Source organism: Nestor notabilis, unplaced genomic scaffold (genome assembly GCF_000696875.1).
Source record: "Nestor notabilis isolate BGI_N333 unplaced genomic scaffold, ASM69687v1 scaffold23772, whole genome shotgun sequence".
NCBI classification, from domain to species: domain Eukaryota; kingdom Metazoa; phylum Chordata; class Aves; order Psittaciformes; family Psittacidae; genus Nestor; species Nestor notabilis.
Window position 1 is genome coordinate 14,455 of NW_009919046.1, and position 18,826 is coordinate 33,280.

The 18,826-nt window shown below is 39.2% G+C and overlaps 1 protein-coding gene across 1 annotated transcript in view; it reads right to left on the reverse strand.

The window, feature by feature from the left end:
• RAPGEF5 (Rap guanine nucleotide exchange factor (GEF) 5) overlaps window positions 1–8,588 on the reverse strand; it is a gene marked incomplete at its 3' end in the record, with an annotated part of 22,563 nt that extends 13,975 nt beyond the window's left edge. The window contains exons 1-6 of the mRNA XM_010010055.1: window positions 8,507–8,588; window positions 7,796–7,874; window positions 6,015–6,159; window positions 4,208–4,305; window positions 3,416–3,446; window positions 2,414–2,492 (exon numbers count right to left, since the gene is read on the reverse strand). Of these exons, the coding sequence (XP_010008357.1) occupies window positions 2,414–2,492; window positions 3,416–3,446; window positions 4,208–4,305; window positions 6,015–6,159; window positions 7,796–7,874; window positions 8,507–8,588 (514 nt within the window). The remainder of the gene's footprint in view (window positions 1–2,413; window positions 2,493–3,415; window positions 3,447–4,207; window positions 4,306–6,014; window positions 6,160–7,795; window positions 7,875–8,506) is intronic.
• Window positions 8,589–18,826: the final 10,238 nt, after the last annotated feature.

The following is an 18,826-nucleotide window of genomic DNA, read 5'->3' on the forward strand; positions in this document are numbered from 1 at the left end:
AGCACATATAAAAGGGACTGGTTTGGAGAAATTCCCCGAGTTCATCATTTCCACTGAAGGTCATGAATAGGTTCAGCTCTGGAAGGGAGATTCCCAGCAGCAATGCTGTGGCCAACTCAGCTAGTACGTTGTTTCTGTTACAAAAAGGGATGTGTTCTCTCCCTGCTTGCCAGAATTTTAGGTTTACACCTTTTGCTGAGTTTGCTGTAGCCAGTTGTTTGAAATACAGCTGCCATAATTAAAAGGGAAGAAACAGGGCTGCAGACTTGCATAAATATTACAAAGATTACCTCTAATAAGAATTACCAGAACTTCTGGTTTCATACTCACTTCAGTGCTTAATTAAACTTAAAATTCCCTTCTACTCTAGCACTTCTTATTGCAAAAAAGTTGCTACCATACCAGTATAAGAAAAACTTCTCCAAAAGTGCTGGGGTTTAAATTATTTTTATTGACAGATGTATGTAGTTCTGTGCTTGTCCTACAAATCTTCATGGCTTCAGGGCACTTTTATTAATGGACACCATGCCAGAAGCAGTTAAGAACTCTATCTTCAAGAATTTCTTTTTTTTTTTTTTTTTTTTATTGTAGTAAAGAAGAAATGCAAATGATAAGGAAGAAGGAACTTAACATATGGCCTTGGGGAAAAAAAGTAATTTGATTTTATAATTTTTTCTTAACCTGCCTCTGCTGGCAGACAGTAAATCAGATGCTCATCCTGTGGCAGATTCTCTCTTTAGAATGGATATAACTCATGAAAAGATAGAGACATCAAATTGCACTCTAAATTACTAGGTAGAAAACCAAATTTTAAAAAATCTGACAGGAATATTTGGACTTCACATGCAGCGTGTGACACAACTTGCTTACAGTGAATTTGACTGAAATCTCCCCTCTGTCATTTGGGAGGGGTGATGACAGCAGTGTTCATTTATATCCTTTATTTAACATTGAACTAAACCAAACCACAGGTCAGGTCCTCAGGCACAACCACCATACTGATTCTCCCAAAGCCTGTTCCCCTACACACCTTTCCAACATCCTATCCACAGTATCTATTGTTATGGTACCAGGAGCCTGTCCTGCTCCTCTGAGGTGCAGGAGGGATGCCCGTAGGAGGAAGCAGCCATGAGGTGCGAGTTGTCTGGATAATGCTTACATTAAGGGATAAAATTCCGTTGGTCAAGAGGCATGGTGCAGCTTGGACAGGCCCATCCTTTAAAAGCACCATTGGTTGGCAGCACTCCACTTAGATGTCTACCCTTAGATGTCTACCTGTATCTCCTCTCCCAGTCCCAGGTTTGCTACTTCATCCCCTCAATCCCATCACCTTCCTTGGCTCATGTTCTCAAGGACTGAAATAAAAACAATTTAACCCAGTCAGGGCTGGCCTTTCTGGGTCCTGCCTTTCCTTTCCTTATGGCCATACTGTCTGTCCCCTCTCTGGTGCCAGTATGCTTCTCTTCCCATTCACCCATGAGCTGTGTCCAACTTTTGCAGAAGAAGAATAAGTGTGGGTGTTCTCACCTGGAAATAACAATTTTAGAAACAGCCTTGACAACATAAACCCCAAACAATACTTGAAGCACGGACAGAGGATACCTATCAGCAACATGTATTGTGTGGAAAGACTTGGCATTGAAGAAGCTCAGTTTATATTCTGTCACAAATGAGTACTAAAAATATACTGACTCCAAGTGAACTTCTGGAGTTTTGTTCCCAGTGAGAAACAAAGAGATATTGTCAAAGGGCAAGAATTCCAGGTAAGAGGGCCTTCTGCCTGTTCTCTGCTTGTGTACATGTTGTTGTCCTCCCCTCTGCCTCCTTTCCTATAAAGGCATTACAGGGAGGTAACAGACTTACTTACTACGTTACTACATTAGTAGCAATGGAAAGGAAATTGCATTTTGAAATGGTTGATATTAAAGCAAAGTGGCACCTTGCACTCTGTGCGGGGAAGTTTTCAAGGAGAGAAGAACTAAGGCAGGTTCCCAGAGTTAGCAGATCCTGGCCAATTTCACATGACAAGCTTATTCATTCACCTTTCACAACCAACATCTAGGTCAAGAGACTGAGGGCATGAAATGGAGCAGGAATAATGCCTGGTGGATGGGCTGCCAGCACTCCTGGGAGGCACACAGCTCAGCTACAGGGCTGCTGGAAGAACCAGACAGGGCAAAATCCCCTTGAGATACCAAGTCATCCCTGCAAAGTAGGATACTGAGATACTGTCAAACCCCTGCAAAGTAGGAGTCAGGAAGCTAACTTTACGCAGTCACAGCTTTCTTCTTTTGTAGCCTAAAGTCCTGTTCAGAAGCTGTATATCAGTTAAAAAAAATTACATTATGGGCATCCCTTGAGTAACAATTCTCCAGTTTTGGAGGTTTTCCTCCACTCTTTCAATCATACTTACTTTCTTCTGTTTCATTCATGGTTCCTCTATGCTGCAGCCAGTTCTCCTTTAGACTGAACTGGTGGAAAAAGGTTTTATTCTGTAAGGGAGAAGGGGAGGGAAAAAAAAAAGAGACAACAGTGACTCTTTGCATCCCTGCCCTTTACAAAGCAGTAATTCACAGTACACAGTATTCAGCCTATATGTCTGGCCTAAAAGGTTTCTGTATACGAAATCCACCCACCTTTTCTTGGATCAGTAAACTGGGAGTTGCCTCACTAAATAATGGCCAAGGTGGGATTTTGTTTTGGAGGAAGCAGGACATGCCAAGGCTAAGCAGCCTGCATATTTCAAAGTTCTCTGCAGTCATGTTCAGAGCTCATTTCTTATATACACTTACATACATTTTCTACGTACCAATCAGCCTACTTAGCAATTTCACTACAATCTCATGTTCTGCCTTCCACATTTCCACAGCAACATTTTAAGCTTATTACACACTTCAGCTTCAGCCCTGTAAATTTGACAAGCACAGCAATTCACCTCTGTGCAGTTTGTACACCAACTTCCTCCTTCTGCATCTTCCCCCTCTGGTTAAATAGATTCATGTTCTTCTCTTTCTTTCTCTGTCCCTGTCACAACAAATCCCCCTTTTGCTGTGTCTACTTGACACCCGTGTCAATGCCTGTCCTCAGCCTGGTTTGCCCAGGTTGCTACATCTCTCCAGCCCAGTGGGGGACTTGCTCCCAGGCCTCTCCTGAATTCTGACATCTCAGAGCACCATGTTAAGGTGCTAATACTGTCACAGCCACTGCAGGTTAGCTCACATAGCTGATATCCACGCTGCAATGGCAGGAAAGAAACATTCCTTATGCAACATTACAGGTCTAACCCCACTGTCATATTTTTGGCCACCAGTCACTTTCAGTGGAGAAGCCAAGAAACAAGAGCAAAGTGGGCAGAGGGGAAAAAAAGTGAGATAGTAAATTATCTTTCAACCAGCAACAATCAGGTTTGCATTACCTTTCGGTGAGGTGAATACTCATCTACAGTGCTGAAACAAAAAGGAGAAGATCATTCTTTCCAGCCAAAGCTTAGAAAAGGAAATTTTAGCTACTATAAAGTTTACAACATCAGAAAGTTTTTAATAATAAATAGTCACCACAGACTGGGTGCAGAGCTCCTTCGGGAAAGCTAAGGGTGTCTGGCTCAGTCAGAAACCTTTTCTGTGACTTGCACAATGGATGTAGTGAAAAGCAATGCTGCCAGCCTGTGAGCTGCCGGAGAACATGGACATAGCTCAGGCCCCTGGGGTAAGCAGTCAGAGTCACCCTCAGGGACACAGCTCTTTCCACTTCCCCAATGCCAAACCATGGAAACAAACTCCATTTGTCTGAAAAAACTGCCAAGGAAATATCTTTTACAAAACCCATCATTGTTAGTAAAATAATAACCCCAAGAAGACTATTGCAAGAGATTTGCTTCTCAGTATTGCAGATTGCAGAGAGAGAATGAGAATGAAGGTACTATCTGAAGTCACAGACTCAGCTTCTAGAGGAAATTTTGCCAGCTTTTCCTCAAAGTATTGCTCTACTTGCAAGTCATCCCAACCAAAATTGATGGGAGTGACTGTTGAAACACGCACTGCCCAACAAACATCATAGAAGATTAAATAATCTAGCTTTAGTTTACAGAAGAGATTGTTTGTAAAAATGAATATAGTACTTGCTTTACTGAATTTTAGCAAGATGACAACAAAAATAAATTACACTCTAAGCAAAAGGAGACTTGATCACAAATATAAGCAATACTTACTGACGACGATGCATCCCCAGTATCTTCTGAAATTCTTTCAGATCCTTCTCAAGAATCGGATATTCATACACATCATCTAACACATTCCTGTATATCGTCTACAAAATAAAACAGTATCTGTAAACATCTGAGAACTCAAATATAAGTCTAAGGTACCACATCAGTGATATAAATCAATTCAGGCACTAGCCTGCTAAAACAAATTTCATCACTATATTTATGCAAGGGCCATAAGGACAGAATGTTCCTGTTAAAATTTCTAGATTGGTCCATACTCAGCTTGCCCTTGGAGGAACACTCTTTATATGATCACCAAGCAAGAAGGCAAAACGTTGACACTCTTCTGTCTATACACACAAAGATTTAAAACACTTGTTCCTGTTAAATGAAATCTGAGTTAGGTCAGAAGAAAACATTCTGAAGCTTGAGAACAGACCACACCATGATCACCTATCCAAAATGATTACAAACAGGTTCATTTTATTAACCTCAGTTAAATGTGAAAGACAGTACCTCAGTCAAAAGGTAAATAAACTGAATTGGTTGTCATGGTTGAAATTGTAGGAAGTATTTTCTCTATACTTTTTCAGAATGTGTGCATAGATCCTTCTCCTTCCCTTCAACGAAAATGAGGATCATACGTATGAGCTTAGTCATCAGGTTTGCTTTGGTCCAATTAACATGCCTACATTCATAAAGTTCATCATGAATGATTCTGGCTTACAATCCTACATATTGTTTTTGCATGCCTAACTTCAACCATCATTAACATTACTGCTGTTTAATATTGCACAGAAGCCTCAAGAAGAGAAATTGTGTGACAATACACAGTTACACTTCATGGCCAGAAAAGACAAGCCCCGTAACCTTAACTGATGGATGGAAAGATGCTCCCTTTCCAGTACAACACTACACATGTAGTGCCAAGCAGCAAAAATCCTAAGGTCTCTATTTCCATATGCAATGTGTCCTACTCCAAAACCAAAACACTACCAAAAAAATGAAGCTCAAGTCTTTCTACAAATTAAGATTAATATTTCATCCCTTTGTCCTGAGTGAAAGACTGAAAAGAACAGTTGCAGACAAAGAGTCTCATCAGAAAAGGTGGAATATTCTGCAAAGTCTCCTAAAATACTTTTACCTTTGAAGCAACAAGGGAAAAACAAACAAACCCCTAGAAAACAACCAAAAATCCGCAACCAGGTGGCTCCTCGGTCAGTGATGACATGGCTATTTGCAAATTTAGAGCAGAATTATAAAAACTATAGGAACTCATTCAGAAAGATCAGAAAATCCTTTCTATTAAGTAAGGACATAATTTCATTTATTAAAAATACATAAAGCTGTGCTTCTCTCCATGTACACCTGACAAACACTGTGGAATAGCATTTCACTCCTCAAAGTAGCATCTATTACAAGGACCTCAAAACTCTCTCTTGATCTGTGACTCTCTGGATACTGACTGCAGCCCCTCTTCTGGCAGATATGACCAGTGTGTCCAAGGAACCTCCACATCTTCATAATTTTATTTCTCACCTTCCTAACTTTTCGTATTTTCTAGAAAGCATGGAGTTCTATAAGTTTCATATCTGACAGCAATGGTTTTGACATTGAATTACAGGTCTTCTGTTTAAACCGACCATCTGTAAGGCATTCAAGGAAGAAATGTAAATAATTTTATATTCTAGATTTTGTGGACAAAATTTAAGTATGAAAAATTATGCTTTATATATTTGGCTGTTGGGGCTTTTTAGACACAGTACGTTAATTAAACAGTGTTGAAGTACATCATAAAGTATTTCATTACCTTTAAAAATTGTTTTAAATGCTCATCTTCATGTAACCAGTCTTTGTAGAGAGAAGTCCACTGGGACACCAAATGCAAGACTTTTCGTTTCCTACAGGACACATCAGAGTCGTCTTCTTTCCCTTGGTGGTTCTTAGCACAATAGGTACAGCAGGTTAAGGAACAAATAATAAGGTCTCCCTGAAACTTAAAAATTAAATGGTGAAAAGACTTTGCAATCATCTCACTTGCTACTGAAAGATTTTTTTTCACTACACTGCTCAGTTTAAAATGTTTTATCTTATCTGGAGCTTTAGGAGTTTCATCAACTTTTTGGAATGAAATTCTCAGTAAATGTCAGTTCATCTCCCGTGCCAACAGGATTTTTCTCCTTTATAGATTACAGTGGCGAGTCTATAAAGGTAAAATCAATTCGAAAGGAATTACACAATGTTGAGTCATATCTTTTCTGCAGAAATGGGAATGAACCTTTGTCCTGCACACCAGTGCCAACATGAATGTCTGTAGGAAGGAGAGCAATGCATCATTAACAACAACAAAAATCCCAGGCAGAGGAAGTCAATTTCTTTTTCCCTGCACAAATTATACTCTCTGAAGAAATAACACTCTTAAAATAATTTAAAAGAAGAAGTGAAAGAATCTATTTCCATCATTGTTCTCTATTCACAAAGCAGTAGCACTAAATGACAGAAGATACCCACTTCAGACATTGTTCTGTCCCTTCGCTATTCTTTCATTAGGTAAAAAGATGATGTTTTCACTACAAAAGGTAAAGAGGAAAAAAAACAAAGAAAAAAAAAAGCAAATTCATTTTATAGCTACAAGTTCATTCAAACAATGCTCCATAGTATATGGAAGTAATTGGAAATACAAGAAAAAAAATCTTGTATCTCAGAATGACTTTAGACTTATACTGCATCCCATGGTAAAAGGAGTAGAGATTGTAAAATACTTTATTTTTTTCTTCACATATTCTGAAATGTATTACACAGATATAGGTAGTCTAAGAATTAACATATAGGTCTGGATAGGTTTAATCCCACTTTAAATGTTACTCTAACAGTTATAAAGGTTTATTTATCTTTAAACAAAATCAGCAGACATAAAATTGCATTGTTGCTGTGAGTTAGGTGTCTTTCGATACATCTTTCAAACATTCTTGTGAAGTAAGTATACACATATGCAAATATGTGTGTTTTGGATGCAGGTTTATTCAGAGGCACCTTTAACTTTGGCTGTTTCCTGGTATCTAGCACAAAACTGTTTTACAGCAACTTAACCTCACCACCTCTTGCCCTGTCTGGCATCAATATGAGTAAAGACCTTTATCTTCCTTCCCTTCCTCCTTAGGTACCTGAAAGATTGTCCAATTTATAGTTTCCTTTCCCCCCTCTCCCCCCCCCAGTAAAACAATCCCAATTCTTTCAATCCTTCTTTGTAAGTCTTTTTTTCTAGGATACAGGTAATTACAATTGCTCTCTCCTGAAGCTTCTGCTATTTGTTCATGCATTTCTTGGGGTGTGATGCCAAAATCTTAGGTACAGTCCAACTTCTAAGCATGCCATAGTAAGTATTTGACAATTGTTCTCTTTTCTCACCATTTTTTAAATGCAACCTCAAAAATAATTAAATGGGTTGCATTTCAATAACATCAATATTCAAAGAGCAAAACCAATTATCCCAGGCATGCAATTTACTACATTTGATATAAGGTTTCACAATAGATAAACCTAGCTGTAAGCGTGTGACCCCTGTTAATGCAACAGTTAATAAAAGGATATTGCCTCAGAAGTGCCTGGCACAAGTCATCGGTCGTCATGAAGACTGTGTACGTGAGAAGGAAGTCATCCAGGAGAGTTTCTGCAGAGGAAGACAAAAAAGCCCAAGGGACAATACATTAGTGAGAGAAGGAACAGTGTATCTACACCTGTTAGTGTACATGGCAGGAATAGGACGCCCCTCCCTCCCACCAAAAACAAAAAAGTCCAGAGCATACAGAATACATCAAACTTCAAGTTTCAAACAATTAACAGCACGTTACCACTGCAGAGATCAGATCCTTTATTTAACAAGCACATCTCCACTTCTCAAAGAACCAACAAGCACAACTATGCACACAATAATCCACAGTTCAGGAATCAGAGTCCAGAGAAAGAGTCCTTATCACAAACACCACTTGGCTCTGCTGCATGCAAAGCAACTTTTCCACCGTCTAAGTTGTTCTGGAAATTCAGAAGAAAAGCTTTTAGTAATAAGAGAGGGAAAACTGTGATAGCCATGTACTATGATTAACATCTACACACAGTAGCTGAGAAACATGAAATAGATTGAAATCTTTAGCTGGTTAGTCTTGTGGGCATCACTATGACTGCTGATAATTTTTCTCTAAGGTTTATTTAATTACATAATGGGAGGTTTTTTCCTCCACCTGGTTTCTATCAGTGTTACAAAAACGGGCTGAAGATATTTGCTAACAGGCCATCGTTACTCACCACAGTTGTAGCACCTCAGGTTGTCAGGAGAAACAGCACTGCCAATTTGGAACTCTGTAACCTTCTCATTCCTCATTCCCATGCTACACCAGTTTTAGGATTTTTCCAAACCTTTACTGCACATAGCAGGAGGCTGGAAGACTGGGTTTGGTCAGGATGAAGGGCTCAGGGGTAACCTTGTGGTGATCTTCACCAACCCAGCATCAAAGCAGAGTTAAGACGGATTTTCCTGGAGGTGTGCAGCAAAATGATAAGGGCCAACCACCATGGATTTGTCTAAATACGAGGGTTTGGGGTTTTTACTTCTTGTGAGGAGGGTCAACCACTAGGACAGGTTGTACAAACAGATGGAAGAATCTCCAACACCAGGTATATTCAGGGCTTACCCGGGCAAAGCTCTGAGCATCTTGGTCTTACTAGACCTGTTTCAAAGAGGGTTTGGACCAGACGCCTTCACAGACCCCTTCCAACTAAATTATTCCACAATTCTTAAAGAAATTTGCTTCCAATTTTGTTAAACTACTCATATATGATATATGATCTGGGAATGAATTTATATTTGGTTCACAAACAACAAAATCTTCAGTTTTCTTCAAACAGACATGAGAATTACATTGGTCTTTTCAACCCCAAAACAGCAATGTTTGTGTTTGTATTTTTTTCCTCCCTAAATGGGAATATTTTCCTCAAATTTTGTGGAGTTCCTGCTCACTGTATTTCTATGAATTCCAGCAGATATACTGTGTTCCCTTTAACAAGAAAACAGGTTTGCACCAGCTGCTTTCTCAGATGACAATAGCAGTACTTATTCCAGTTGTATAGCAGAACAAAAAATGCTTTACCAGTATAACTAGTTGTTACTGGTTAGTATCAATTACTCAGTTGTGATTTAAGTGGTGGATTTACAACTGTAAAGACTACAACTACAAATAATACCTCAAATGAGAAAGATAAGGTTGAGTCCTGATTTCTGTATCCTGAGGTTCTCACTATTTGTTTGCAATCTGTTCCAGTCCAAGCTAGTCCTTGTGAACGAGCTTGCAACTGAGAGCATCCCAGCAGCTTTTCATGCCAAGGCTGCAATTTCACAATAATTTAGACCAATTTCAGTTACAGCTGCCTTGGACGTCCTTGTCAGTGAATTATTGACCCCATAGCTGCAGTGTAGGATGGCAATAAGAACTCATCCGCATATCATTCAAAACCACTTATTATGGGGATATCACATGGATGGATAGCTAATGACATCCCACCCTGTGAGCATGGGATTCAAAATACCTCCTTTGTCTTTAAAAGAAAAATAAATCTAGCTAGATCAATGTATTTAACACAGCTGACCTAGAAAGAGTCCTGACCCAAAGACAAACAGCTAAACCCCATTACATTCAGGACCAAAACAATTAAATTCTTTATATTTCACCAACACTTAAAAATGGTGGAAAGTATTAGCTCTGCATAAAAAGAATATTTTGTCTCAGTAAATGAAAAGACATTGTGAACAGCTTGTTCTCTATCTGAAAGGTCATCTATTCATTCTGTTGCACATCTTTTGGATGATACGATGCAGTTACTGAAGTTGGAGATTTCACGAACATTTATTTGGAAATGGCTGATCTTGGAGTCAACAACCACATTTTAGTTCTTTGCTAAATGATGTGACTGTGCAGTGATCCTCATGAGGTCAGAGCTATTTACAGCAGATTATTTCCCCAACTTCCTGTATAGGTGATATATGAGTTTCAGCAATACATAGCCATGTGTTCAGAAAACAAATCGAGTACCAGATGAAGCAAAACTGCAGTGCTTATCAATGAACTTCTGCAACTGATATTTTTTTTCTTTCTCTTCTAAATGTAGGTGAAATGCTAAGAAGAAAAGTTCATAAATTATGATTCCTGTAGCTTGTATATAGACTAGATCTCTCTAAATTGTCCCTGAACTTGCTTAGAAATTTAAAGCCGGAAGGTATGTTTTGAACAAAAAAAGTCTGGATTCTACATGTGGTCCATTAATAGCATTACTCACCCATTAAATTACTTTAACAAGTAAGCAATGAAAGTGCTTTTGCTAGATTAAATATCTATTACCAGACGTTACCTAAAGACTTTACAATAATATTCATATTTTCAAATGCCTGCTCTAGCTTGTAGATATTTCCCTGAAATCCTGCTGTTCATTGTAACTATCTTCTGTATTTTCTTCCTAAATGTACTGTAATTTAAAATTATTGCAGAATGTTTTTTCATACCATAGAAAGGACACAAAACATGAGGGTGTACTGATTCTTCAAATGTAACTTGCTCAAAACAAACAATTGCACACTTCTCAGATACTATTGGACATTAATACATGTCTGCAAATAGTAATTTACAGGTTTTACCCTACAAACAGAGAGAAAGGCAAAGCATGAGAGAATTTATTCATAGCAAGTTATTTATTCTGTTACTAATGGCCACTAAGAGCAGTAAATTTGAATGAAGAAGGGCTCTAAGTGTATAAGTTGGGCTGATAATCATGAAAGCAAGTCTTTATAGGGTTTTTCTGTTTAGTCACAGTTGATTTAAGAATTAAAGAAGAAAAAAAGGCAATTCCATTCAAATAATTAATTATTTACAGTGCACCACACCCCTGCTTTTAAATATCACTGTATCTCAGTTTCTGCATTAACTTGTGACTGTCTTCCCCATTATTCCCATAGAAAAACTTTCTTTTCTCTTTGCAGCAAACAGGGAGAATAAAATGCATAGTAATAGTTGGAAAAGAAAAGCTCCCATTGGAAGGGAATCTTTGTGCAAAAGCCTGTGAAGTTATGCTTTTTTTTTTTAATTCCTCTCCTTCATGAATTTTTTATTTAATCATTTTCTTCTAGCCATCAATCTAATTTTTCTTTGTTCCTCACAATTTTCTTTTATTTGGCTAAGCAATTATTACAAAGTATGCAGTTAGCTTGCAGCTATGGAATATTTCATTTCAAAGACAATTTCAAGCATTTTAAAGCTTCATAAGGACATGTAACAGAACCAGCATGAATCCAATGGGCTCTTGTTCTTGCAGCATTCTGGGGGCAGCCCTAGGCAGTAATCTCACCACACAGAATATGTGCAAGCACCATAGGCATAAAAATAATAAAAAAGCAGGCACTGTGGTTGTTTGTCATTAAATAATCAATTTGTGCCAAGTTCTGCTGAGACAGTTTCTCATGGGCTGTGTGTGTGCCCTCCTTTCACCAGGTGAAATAAGGCAGCATGGACACCAGCTTTACTGGGAGCAGTTTTACTGGGAGCAGTGAGTATAGCTCTTCCCATTTTTCTGCCATGTACAAAGTCATTCTGCAAGATAACATTCAGGGTGGCTGAGGGGTGAAAAGACCAGTATATAGACATAGGATGTTCTCACACACATGAATCACTTATGGAACATCAGTTTTCAGCTGATAACTAAAGGACCCTAAAAGAGGGTAGATTTAGATTAGTTATGAGGAAGAAGTTCTTCACTATGAGGGTGGCGAGACATTGGAACAGCTTGCCTGAGAAGCTGTGGCTGTTCTATTCCTGGCAGTGTTTAAGGCCAAGTTGGATGGGGCTTTGAGCAACCTAGTCTTAGTTGAAGGTGTCCCTGCCCATGGTGGAGGGGTTGGAACTAGATGGTCTTTAAGGTCTCTTCCAATCCATACTATTCTATGAGACAGAAATATATCTACATGAGAAGTTGCAAGTGTATTGCATGTGTAAGGTGATGATGATGACAGCAAACAGTAACTATGCATGTATTTGGTGGGGAAGGAGGATCTAGAGTCCCAGAGACAGTAAATAGGGTCATATATTTGGATAAACAACACATCATATATTTCCATGTACATAAAAAAATCCAGAGGATTCCCTGCTGCTTTCCATGTGCCCACTTACCTCTCTAACCACCTCATACCCTTCCTGTGACAGGGCAACTCTGCAAATATTAACTCAATGTGATGGCACATTTGTAAATGCCAGGCAGGTAGAATGGGTTTCTGACATGGGATGATATACCAAATTTGATTTTTCAGTGGGGCTTTTTTTCTCCCTTCTCCACTCTTCTCTAGACAGGGTATCAATTACCAAGCCTTAGTTCAGGAATGAATACAGATCTGTAGCAAGAAATTGTCCGTGACGCGCATCTAACAAATCAGGACATGCAGTACACTTCATGGTGTTGCTACATCTAACACCTGTGAGCTCTTCTCAAATTTGAGCATTTTCTTAAGCTACGACAGTGGTACAAAGCCATCAGTGTAGCAGTCTCACATTAATAACTTCTTACATAAACATGAAAAGAGATAATTTAAATGAAAGATCTTTGTCAAATGGAGCAAAAGTTAAATTCTTTTTATTAAATATATTGAGGACAGTTTCTGAAAAGCAAATATTTCAGTCTAGCTATCACACAGAACGAGTAAAGAAGGAAAAGTAGGGAAATATTGCAGTGTTAGAGAGATACACCTCTCTAATTACCCACCAGGCAATTTGTGTGTCCACATGTTATATACTGGTATACGTGTGCACCAACCAGTGCTTTTAAGCCATCACAGCTAAAACAATAGATCATACATACGAAGATTGAACATCTTTGTAATGTTCAATAGATAAAACTGTATTCAGAACATACCTATTGCTCTATTGCTAATATTAGACACTCTGTCCAGCTAAGCCAGATATAATTATTCCTAATGCCAGTCCTGAGTCATTAATCCCTTTATACCCACAAGAAGAGATAACCTGAAGACAAATTCCAGTTTGTCCTGGTTTTCTGGTCAGCCCATTACATCCTGAATTGCTTTTGCGACCAAGGTTTTAAATATGCAGTGCATCAATATATTTTCTTATAATTACATGGTGTACAAAAGATAACTTCCATTATAGAGAGGAGTAGAAAAATACAGACTCTATGTTCCTTAATCTACAGATCTTCAAAGTCACATACTGTGAGCTGGGGAGAGAGTACTGATAGTGAAATCTGTTAAATTGCAAAGAAAAACAACTGATCTGTTTGTGTTTTTTAAACTTATCACCATTCTGAACCCAAATCTCTTCCACTTTGCACAATACAAATCCATTGTGAATGGCTGTGCAAGAATTACAGAAAGATTTAAGGGGTTTTCAGGCTTGTATTCCACACTAAATCGGATTATAAGAAAATATAGATAAAGTACTGGAATTCAAGTCTTTTTCCACTTTATGCAAAGTAACTATTCAGCTTTCTCCAAGAATTTGCTGGAGAAGGCCAAACCTGTATGGAGATTAAGAAAAAAAAAAAAAAAAAGGGAAAAAAAAATGTAATAAAAAGATTGCCTGAATGAACAAGCCACTGGAATTCACAATTAACTATTCTTATGGCAATTTTGTAGTGTCAGTTTCACAACCCTCACTCATGCTACACAGCACTTGTGATTTTCACTATGATTGAGAGAATTAAACTGAGTAAAATGATGAATATTCGTATATAGAATTAAAAATATTACTCTCTAAACTCTCTGTTTTCCAAGCCAAGGAAATCACTAATGCCGTTACTGCTCATTTATCTCTCAGAAACATACCAAATAGAAGGAGATCATAAGATCGTCTTCATCCTAAAGCACGTTAGAACCTGAGCATAATGTATTGGTGGGCAGTGTGTAGGAACTCCAGCAGCAGGAAACGTGAATGGGGGTTACACACACATTTTTCAAACGCCAATGCAAAATCTGAGGTTTGTGTGTTAATTGAGATCTCTTTAGTGTTACTAAAGAAGAAGAGGGATTGAGAAAGAACAAGTCTGAGAAACCAATATATTTTGACAACATACAACAAATTCAACTCTTTAGCTACACCATCCCCCTTTTGTGATTATGGCAAAGACAACAGGGTGACCATATGGTCAGCTCCTGACATCCCCCTATGTTAATACACTTACCAGTATTAGCCAGAATTCCAAATTTAAAAATCACCAACTTCAAAATTTGCTCGCATTTACATTCACTGCATCCTCCCTACCTTGCAGGACCAGCCACTTCTCTCTAACATTTAGTGAGGCTTATAGTCCAGAGTAATTTTGGGAATTAAAAAATACCCAAAATCCACTGAATCATTTGAGGTTTTTCTCTTCCTGTGCATGACTGAAAAACTGGGCTCAATAATGCTAATGTACCTTGTGACTTCAAAGCACACACTGAAATTAATTTTTTTAAAGGCAATATTCACTGATGGGGTTAGCAACTGACTGCTCAGAAATAGTTAAAACTTGCATTTCTCAGAGTCATCAAGAAACGCAGCCCTATGAGATGGGGCTACAGCTGGGCAAACTGACAGATGAGCTCCCTTTGCCCGAGTAAAATGGATGCTCATTACTTACTATTCTATAGGGAATAGACATTTTCTTCTATTTTAAATATTCACTCACCATGTTCAAATTAAACTAAATGAGGGCTATACCAAAGCATTATCAAGTTTTTCAGCCTCTCAGTGCTGAAAGCTCTTAAGCTTGATAAATTCTTGTCACCTCTCTTACTCTTTTCTGTAAAATGAGAAAAATTATAATTACACCTCAAGGCAGACACTGCCACATGTATATTTCTTGCATGTTTTGCTTCAGATATTACTATGCAATGCTCTGAAACCTTTCAGGGATGCAAACACAGGTCCAGAGACTTGTAGTTGTAATCAGAAAATTGCTTGTTCTGCAGAAATGGAAAAATGATTTGAGGGCAACTCTTTCCAAAGATAGGAGTTCCTCAACAATCTGTAATTCCACAGCCATTTACTTAAAATGTCAGGATGTCTTTGAGTACAAACAGTAAATGCAAATTGCTATCACTGCTATCTGATCTAGCAAGGTATTGCTCATGTCTGAGAGAGTGCTGAGTGGCCCCAGATCTCCCTTGCACTCAGCAGATGGCAATGGCACTCAGGACCTTGCAGGATTAGCCCTTAATTCAATATCAAATCCTCTAATAATGCTACGCCACCATGGACACAGCATGAAGCTAAAAAAAAAAAGAAAATTACATTGAGAAAGAAAGGTCAATGGAAAAAAGAACATCGATAAATAATGTGCTGCTAATGTATTAAAACAATTACAGTAGTTATGTCATCTAACCACTGAAGCACTGAGAAATCAATGCACAAAGGAATAAAGAGCAAGTCATTTATTTCTGGCATTAGGTTAGAAAAAGAAAATTTATAAGGGCAAGATATTTAACCTGTACAACCAGATTTCTTATTAGAGCATAAAAGTCAAAACTTGGAATAATTTCTGAGGTCATCTCCCAGAAATTTCTGGCAGAATTTTAACATCTGCAGAATGAATCAAACACATTCTGTCTGGTAAGGTCAAAGATCCTTCTAAAGTTGCATTCCAGTTGCTGCTATCACATGTATTGGAGCAGTTCCTTATTCTGTTTGAGGGACAGAAAGCCCTGAGAAACCACATGCAGAGAGCAAATGTCAAACTTGTCAAGCTTTAATGAGGCACTCCTTTTTCCACACAGAAATCTGAAGCTCTTTTTTTTTTCCCAGGTAGGAAGGAGCCCTGGCGATTAATGTGCAGCTATAATGATCGGGGTTATTTGAAATTATTGGATAAATCCACTATGCCTTATACATTTTGAAGTATCAGAAATATTGCCTATAGCAGTCACTGTAAGATTTTAACTTTTTGTTTAAAAAAAGAAGCCCTTGCCTACTGCCAATAAAACACTCTAGCTTTCCATGCAATGAAACCTCAGTTGACAGTAAACTGAGGTATTTTAACACACACATGAAGTCCTCGCACAGCCTCATTGCAAGAGGCAGCCACTCCTTGTTCACATCAGGCATCTCTCAAAGCACTTCAGGAGAAAAACCCATCCTCTCTTTCCATCAATTGATTAAAATAAGCCAGGCAAGCCAGGATCGCCCGGAGCAGCAGGACAAAAGATAAAAGGTTTAATGGTTCCCTTTCATCCTTCTGCTTGGGGTCCAGCTGTGTTGTGAGGCAGAAGACATGGACATGCAGCAGTACGGGTCTGCTGCTAGTCTGACCTCATGGGTTTTCACCTCCAGCATGCAAACGGCCTGGCACTCCAGTCACTAGTGTGTCAAAGCTGAATCAGCAAGTGTAAGGCAAGTTTCTGCTTTTCTGCTTCTGTCTTGCACCTGGATGGACTTCTTTGCATCCCTGCCATCACCCTCTTCTCCAAGCACCCGAACAGATGCAATGCTCTTCTGCCCGGACTCCTTAATGGCATGACTTGAGGTGCCACCAAGAGCTGCCACTGCTTCAGCGAGGCCAGTAAGACCTTTCGTTGCCTGGTGGCAGCATAGCATCACACACAGCCATCCTCCAACAACAGACAGCAGCACACAAAAAGGGCTAAATCACCTGCCCCCTCTGCCTCTGCAAGCCTGGTCCTACCAACTGGGTGCTCACAACTGCTCAAGCCTTTACCTAGGTCCATAGCTCAGCATAAATTTGAGTCTTGAAAAGCAGACTAAACATTTGGTTTTCAGAAAGTTAAAGGAAGATGTACTGAATCTTCATTCTTTGCATCTTTGCTATCCAACCCTCATTAGAGAGGAACTGATATTGAAGGAGAACCAAGTTTCAAGTTCAGCATGTCTTTCTCACTGCTGAAATGGAATATCTATCCCTAGGAAACAGTAATCTTCAAATCTAATATTATATATAAATATAAAAGTATCGTAGCTTCAAAAAAGTATTCAGAGATCTTCATTTCTAGGTCTTCAACTTAAGATACTTTAAAAAAGCCTACTTTTCAGTGACATTTCTGAGAACATGAACTAAAGGTTTCTATTTGCAACCCAAAATTAGCATATATATATATGTGTGTGTGTGCGTATATATATATAAAATAAAATAAATCTTAATTGCCATTATTTTCAAATAAATTAAGACTATTAGCCCCAAAAGTTTTAACTTCAGTATCTAACGACAGGCTCCAAAATCCACTGTATTTGGACAACATCCAGTCCAGCAGATTATGACAACTGCAGTGCAGTGACCAGAATGCCTTCCACATTGGTACACAATATGGATAAAGAACAGGCCAAACTACACATGGCAATGCCACATCTAAGGCTCTGCAGATCAGGTGCAATGCCTAGACTTCAGTGTGCAGTGTTATCCCCATCACCTGCTGCTAACTGCTTTCCATACCAACTGGAGGGAGAGGTCCCTTAAGGGAACAGAAATGTACAGATCTGCACTGTGTATTTTTAAAAGTGTTTAGCAAGAAGCTTTGATCTATTATTTTCCCCCTACAAAGCAGCAAGGGGAAATTTCTTTGTGCTTCGGCCCGGGGAAGGAGATATAAGAAGAATGTTGCTTGCCCCTGGGAACCAAATTATCATAAATATGCTAAGCAGTGCAAGCTCCCCAACATGTGGCACTGGAGCATGTGCAGTAAACATTAGAGAGGCTCTTCAGGGAAGCCTAGCACAACAAAGCCTCCACTGACAAAATGCTCCCGGGTTCTGTAGATTTGGCAGAACTGCCTACAAAGGGAATGATGGCATTTTCATCTGAGCAAGAACTGTTCCATATGGTCCAAATCTCTGTGTAAGATGGCAATGACATGCACTAGACTAACGTACAGAACACGCATTTCTTCCAGCACATGGAAGAGAAATGCATTGGTTCAAGTGGTGGGACATTTCTGGTGCACTGGGTTGCACAGACTAGGTTAGGATCTTGCGTATGCAGCTGAGGCCCACTGCCATGTAACCTCAGAAGCAGCGACTCACTTGCCAGCATCTTCTGACATATGGAGGCAAAAGGCCCAGCAAAGGTGCTGCATGGCTGCAACGTGTTACAAGCTCTGCTGGGCTGGGGGCACGGAGGAGGCGGGAATACATCTCGCAAACGCCACAAGAGGCCCAGGCAGGCGTTAGCATACTGCAGTGTCACTTCAGTGCTGAAGGATGCCACTTCCAGCATTTTGCCCCAGGGTATACAGTACTTGAAGCTGATGGGCACACGCTTCTCAGACATCTCAGAGCTATTTAACTTATGCAATATCTGAACACCTGCCACACAGAGCAGAGACCTCCTTGTACTGGCAGGAGAGACACAACACCCAAAAGAACCCAAAAACCAAGCAGGGCCATAGCTGCATTTTACATTTCCACACCTGCCTTCTTCCTCGCTTGCCGGGACAGTGAAGCACAGCTTCACTACATAAAACCAGAACTGGCATCAGAGCACTCATAAAGCGGCTGCATTTTGTTTCCTCATGTGGTGAATGGGTTCCAAAAAAAAAACTTGAAGAGTTTCATGATGATGGCGTGTCGTGGTTTAAGCCCAGCCGGCAAC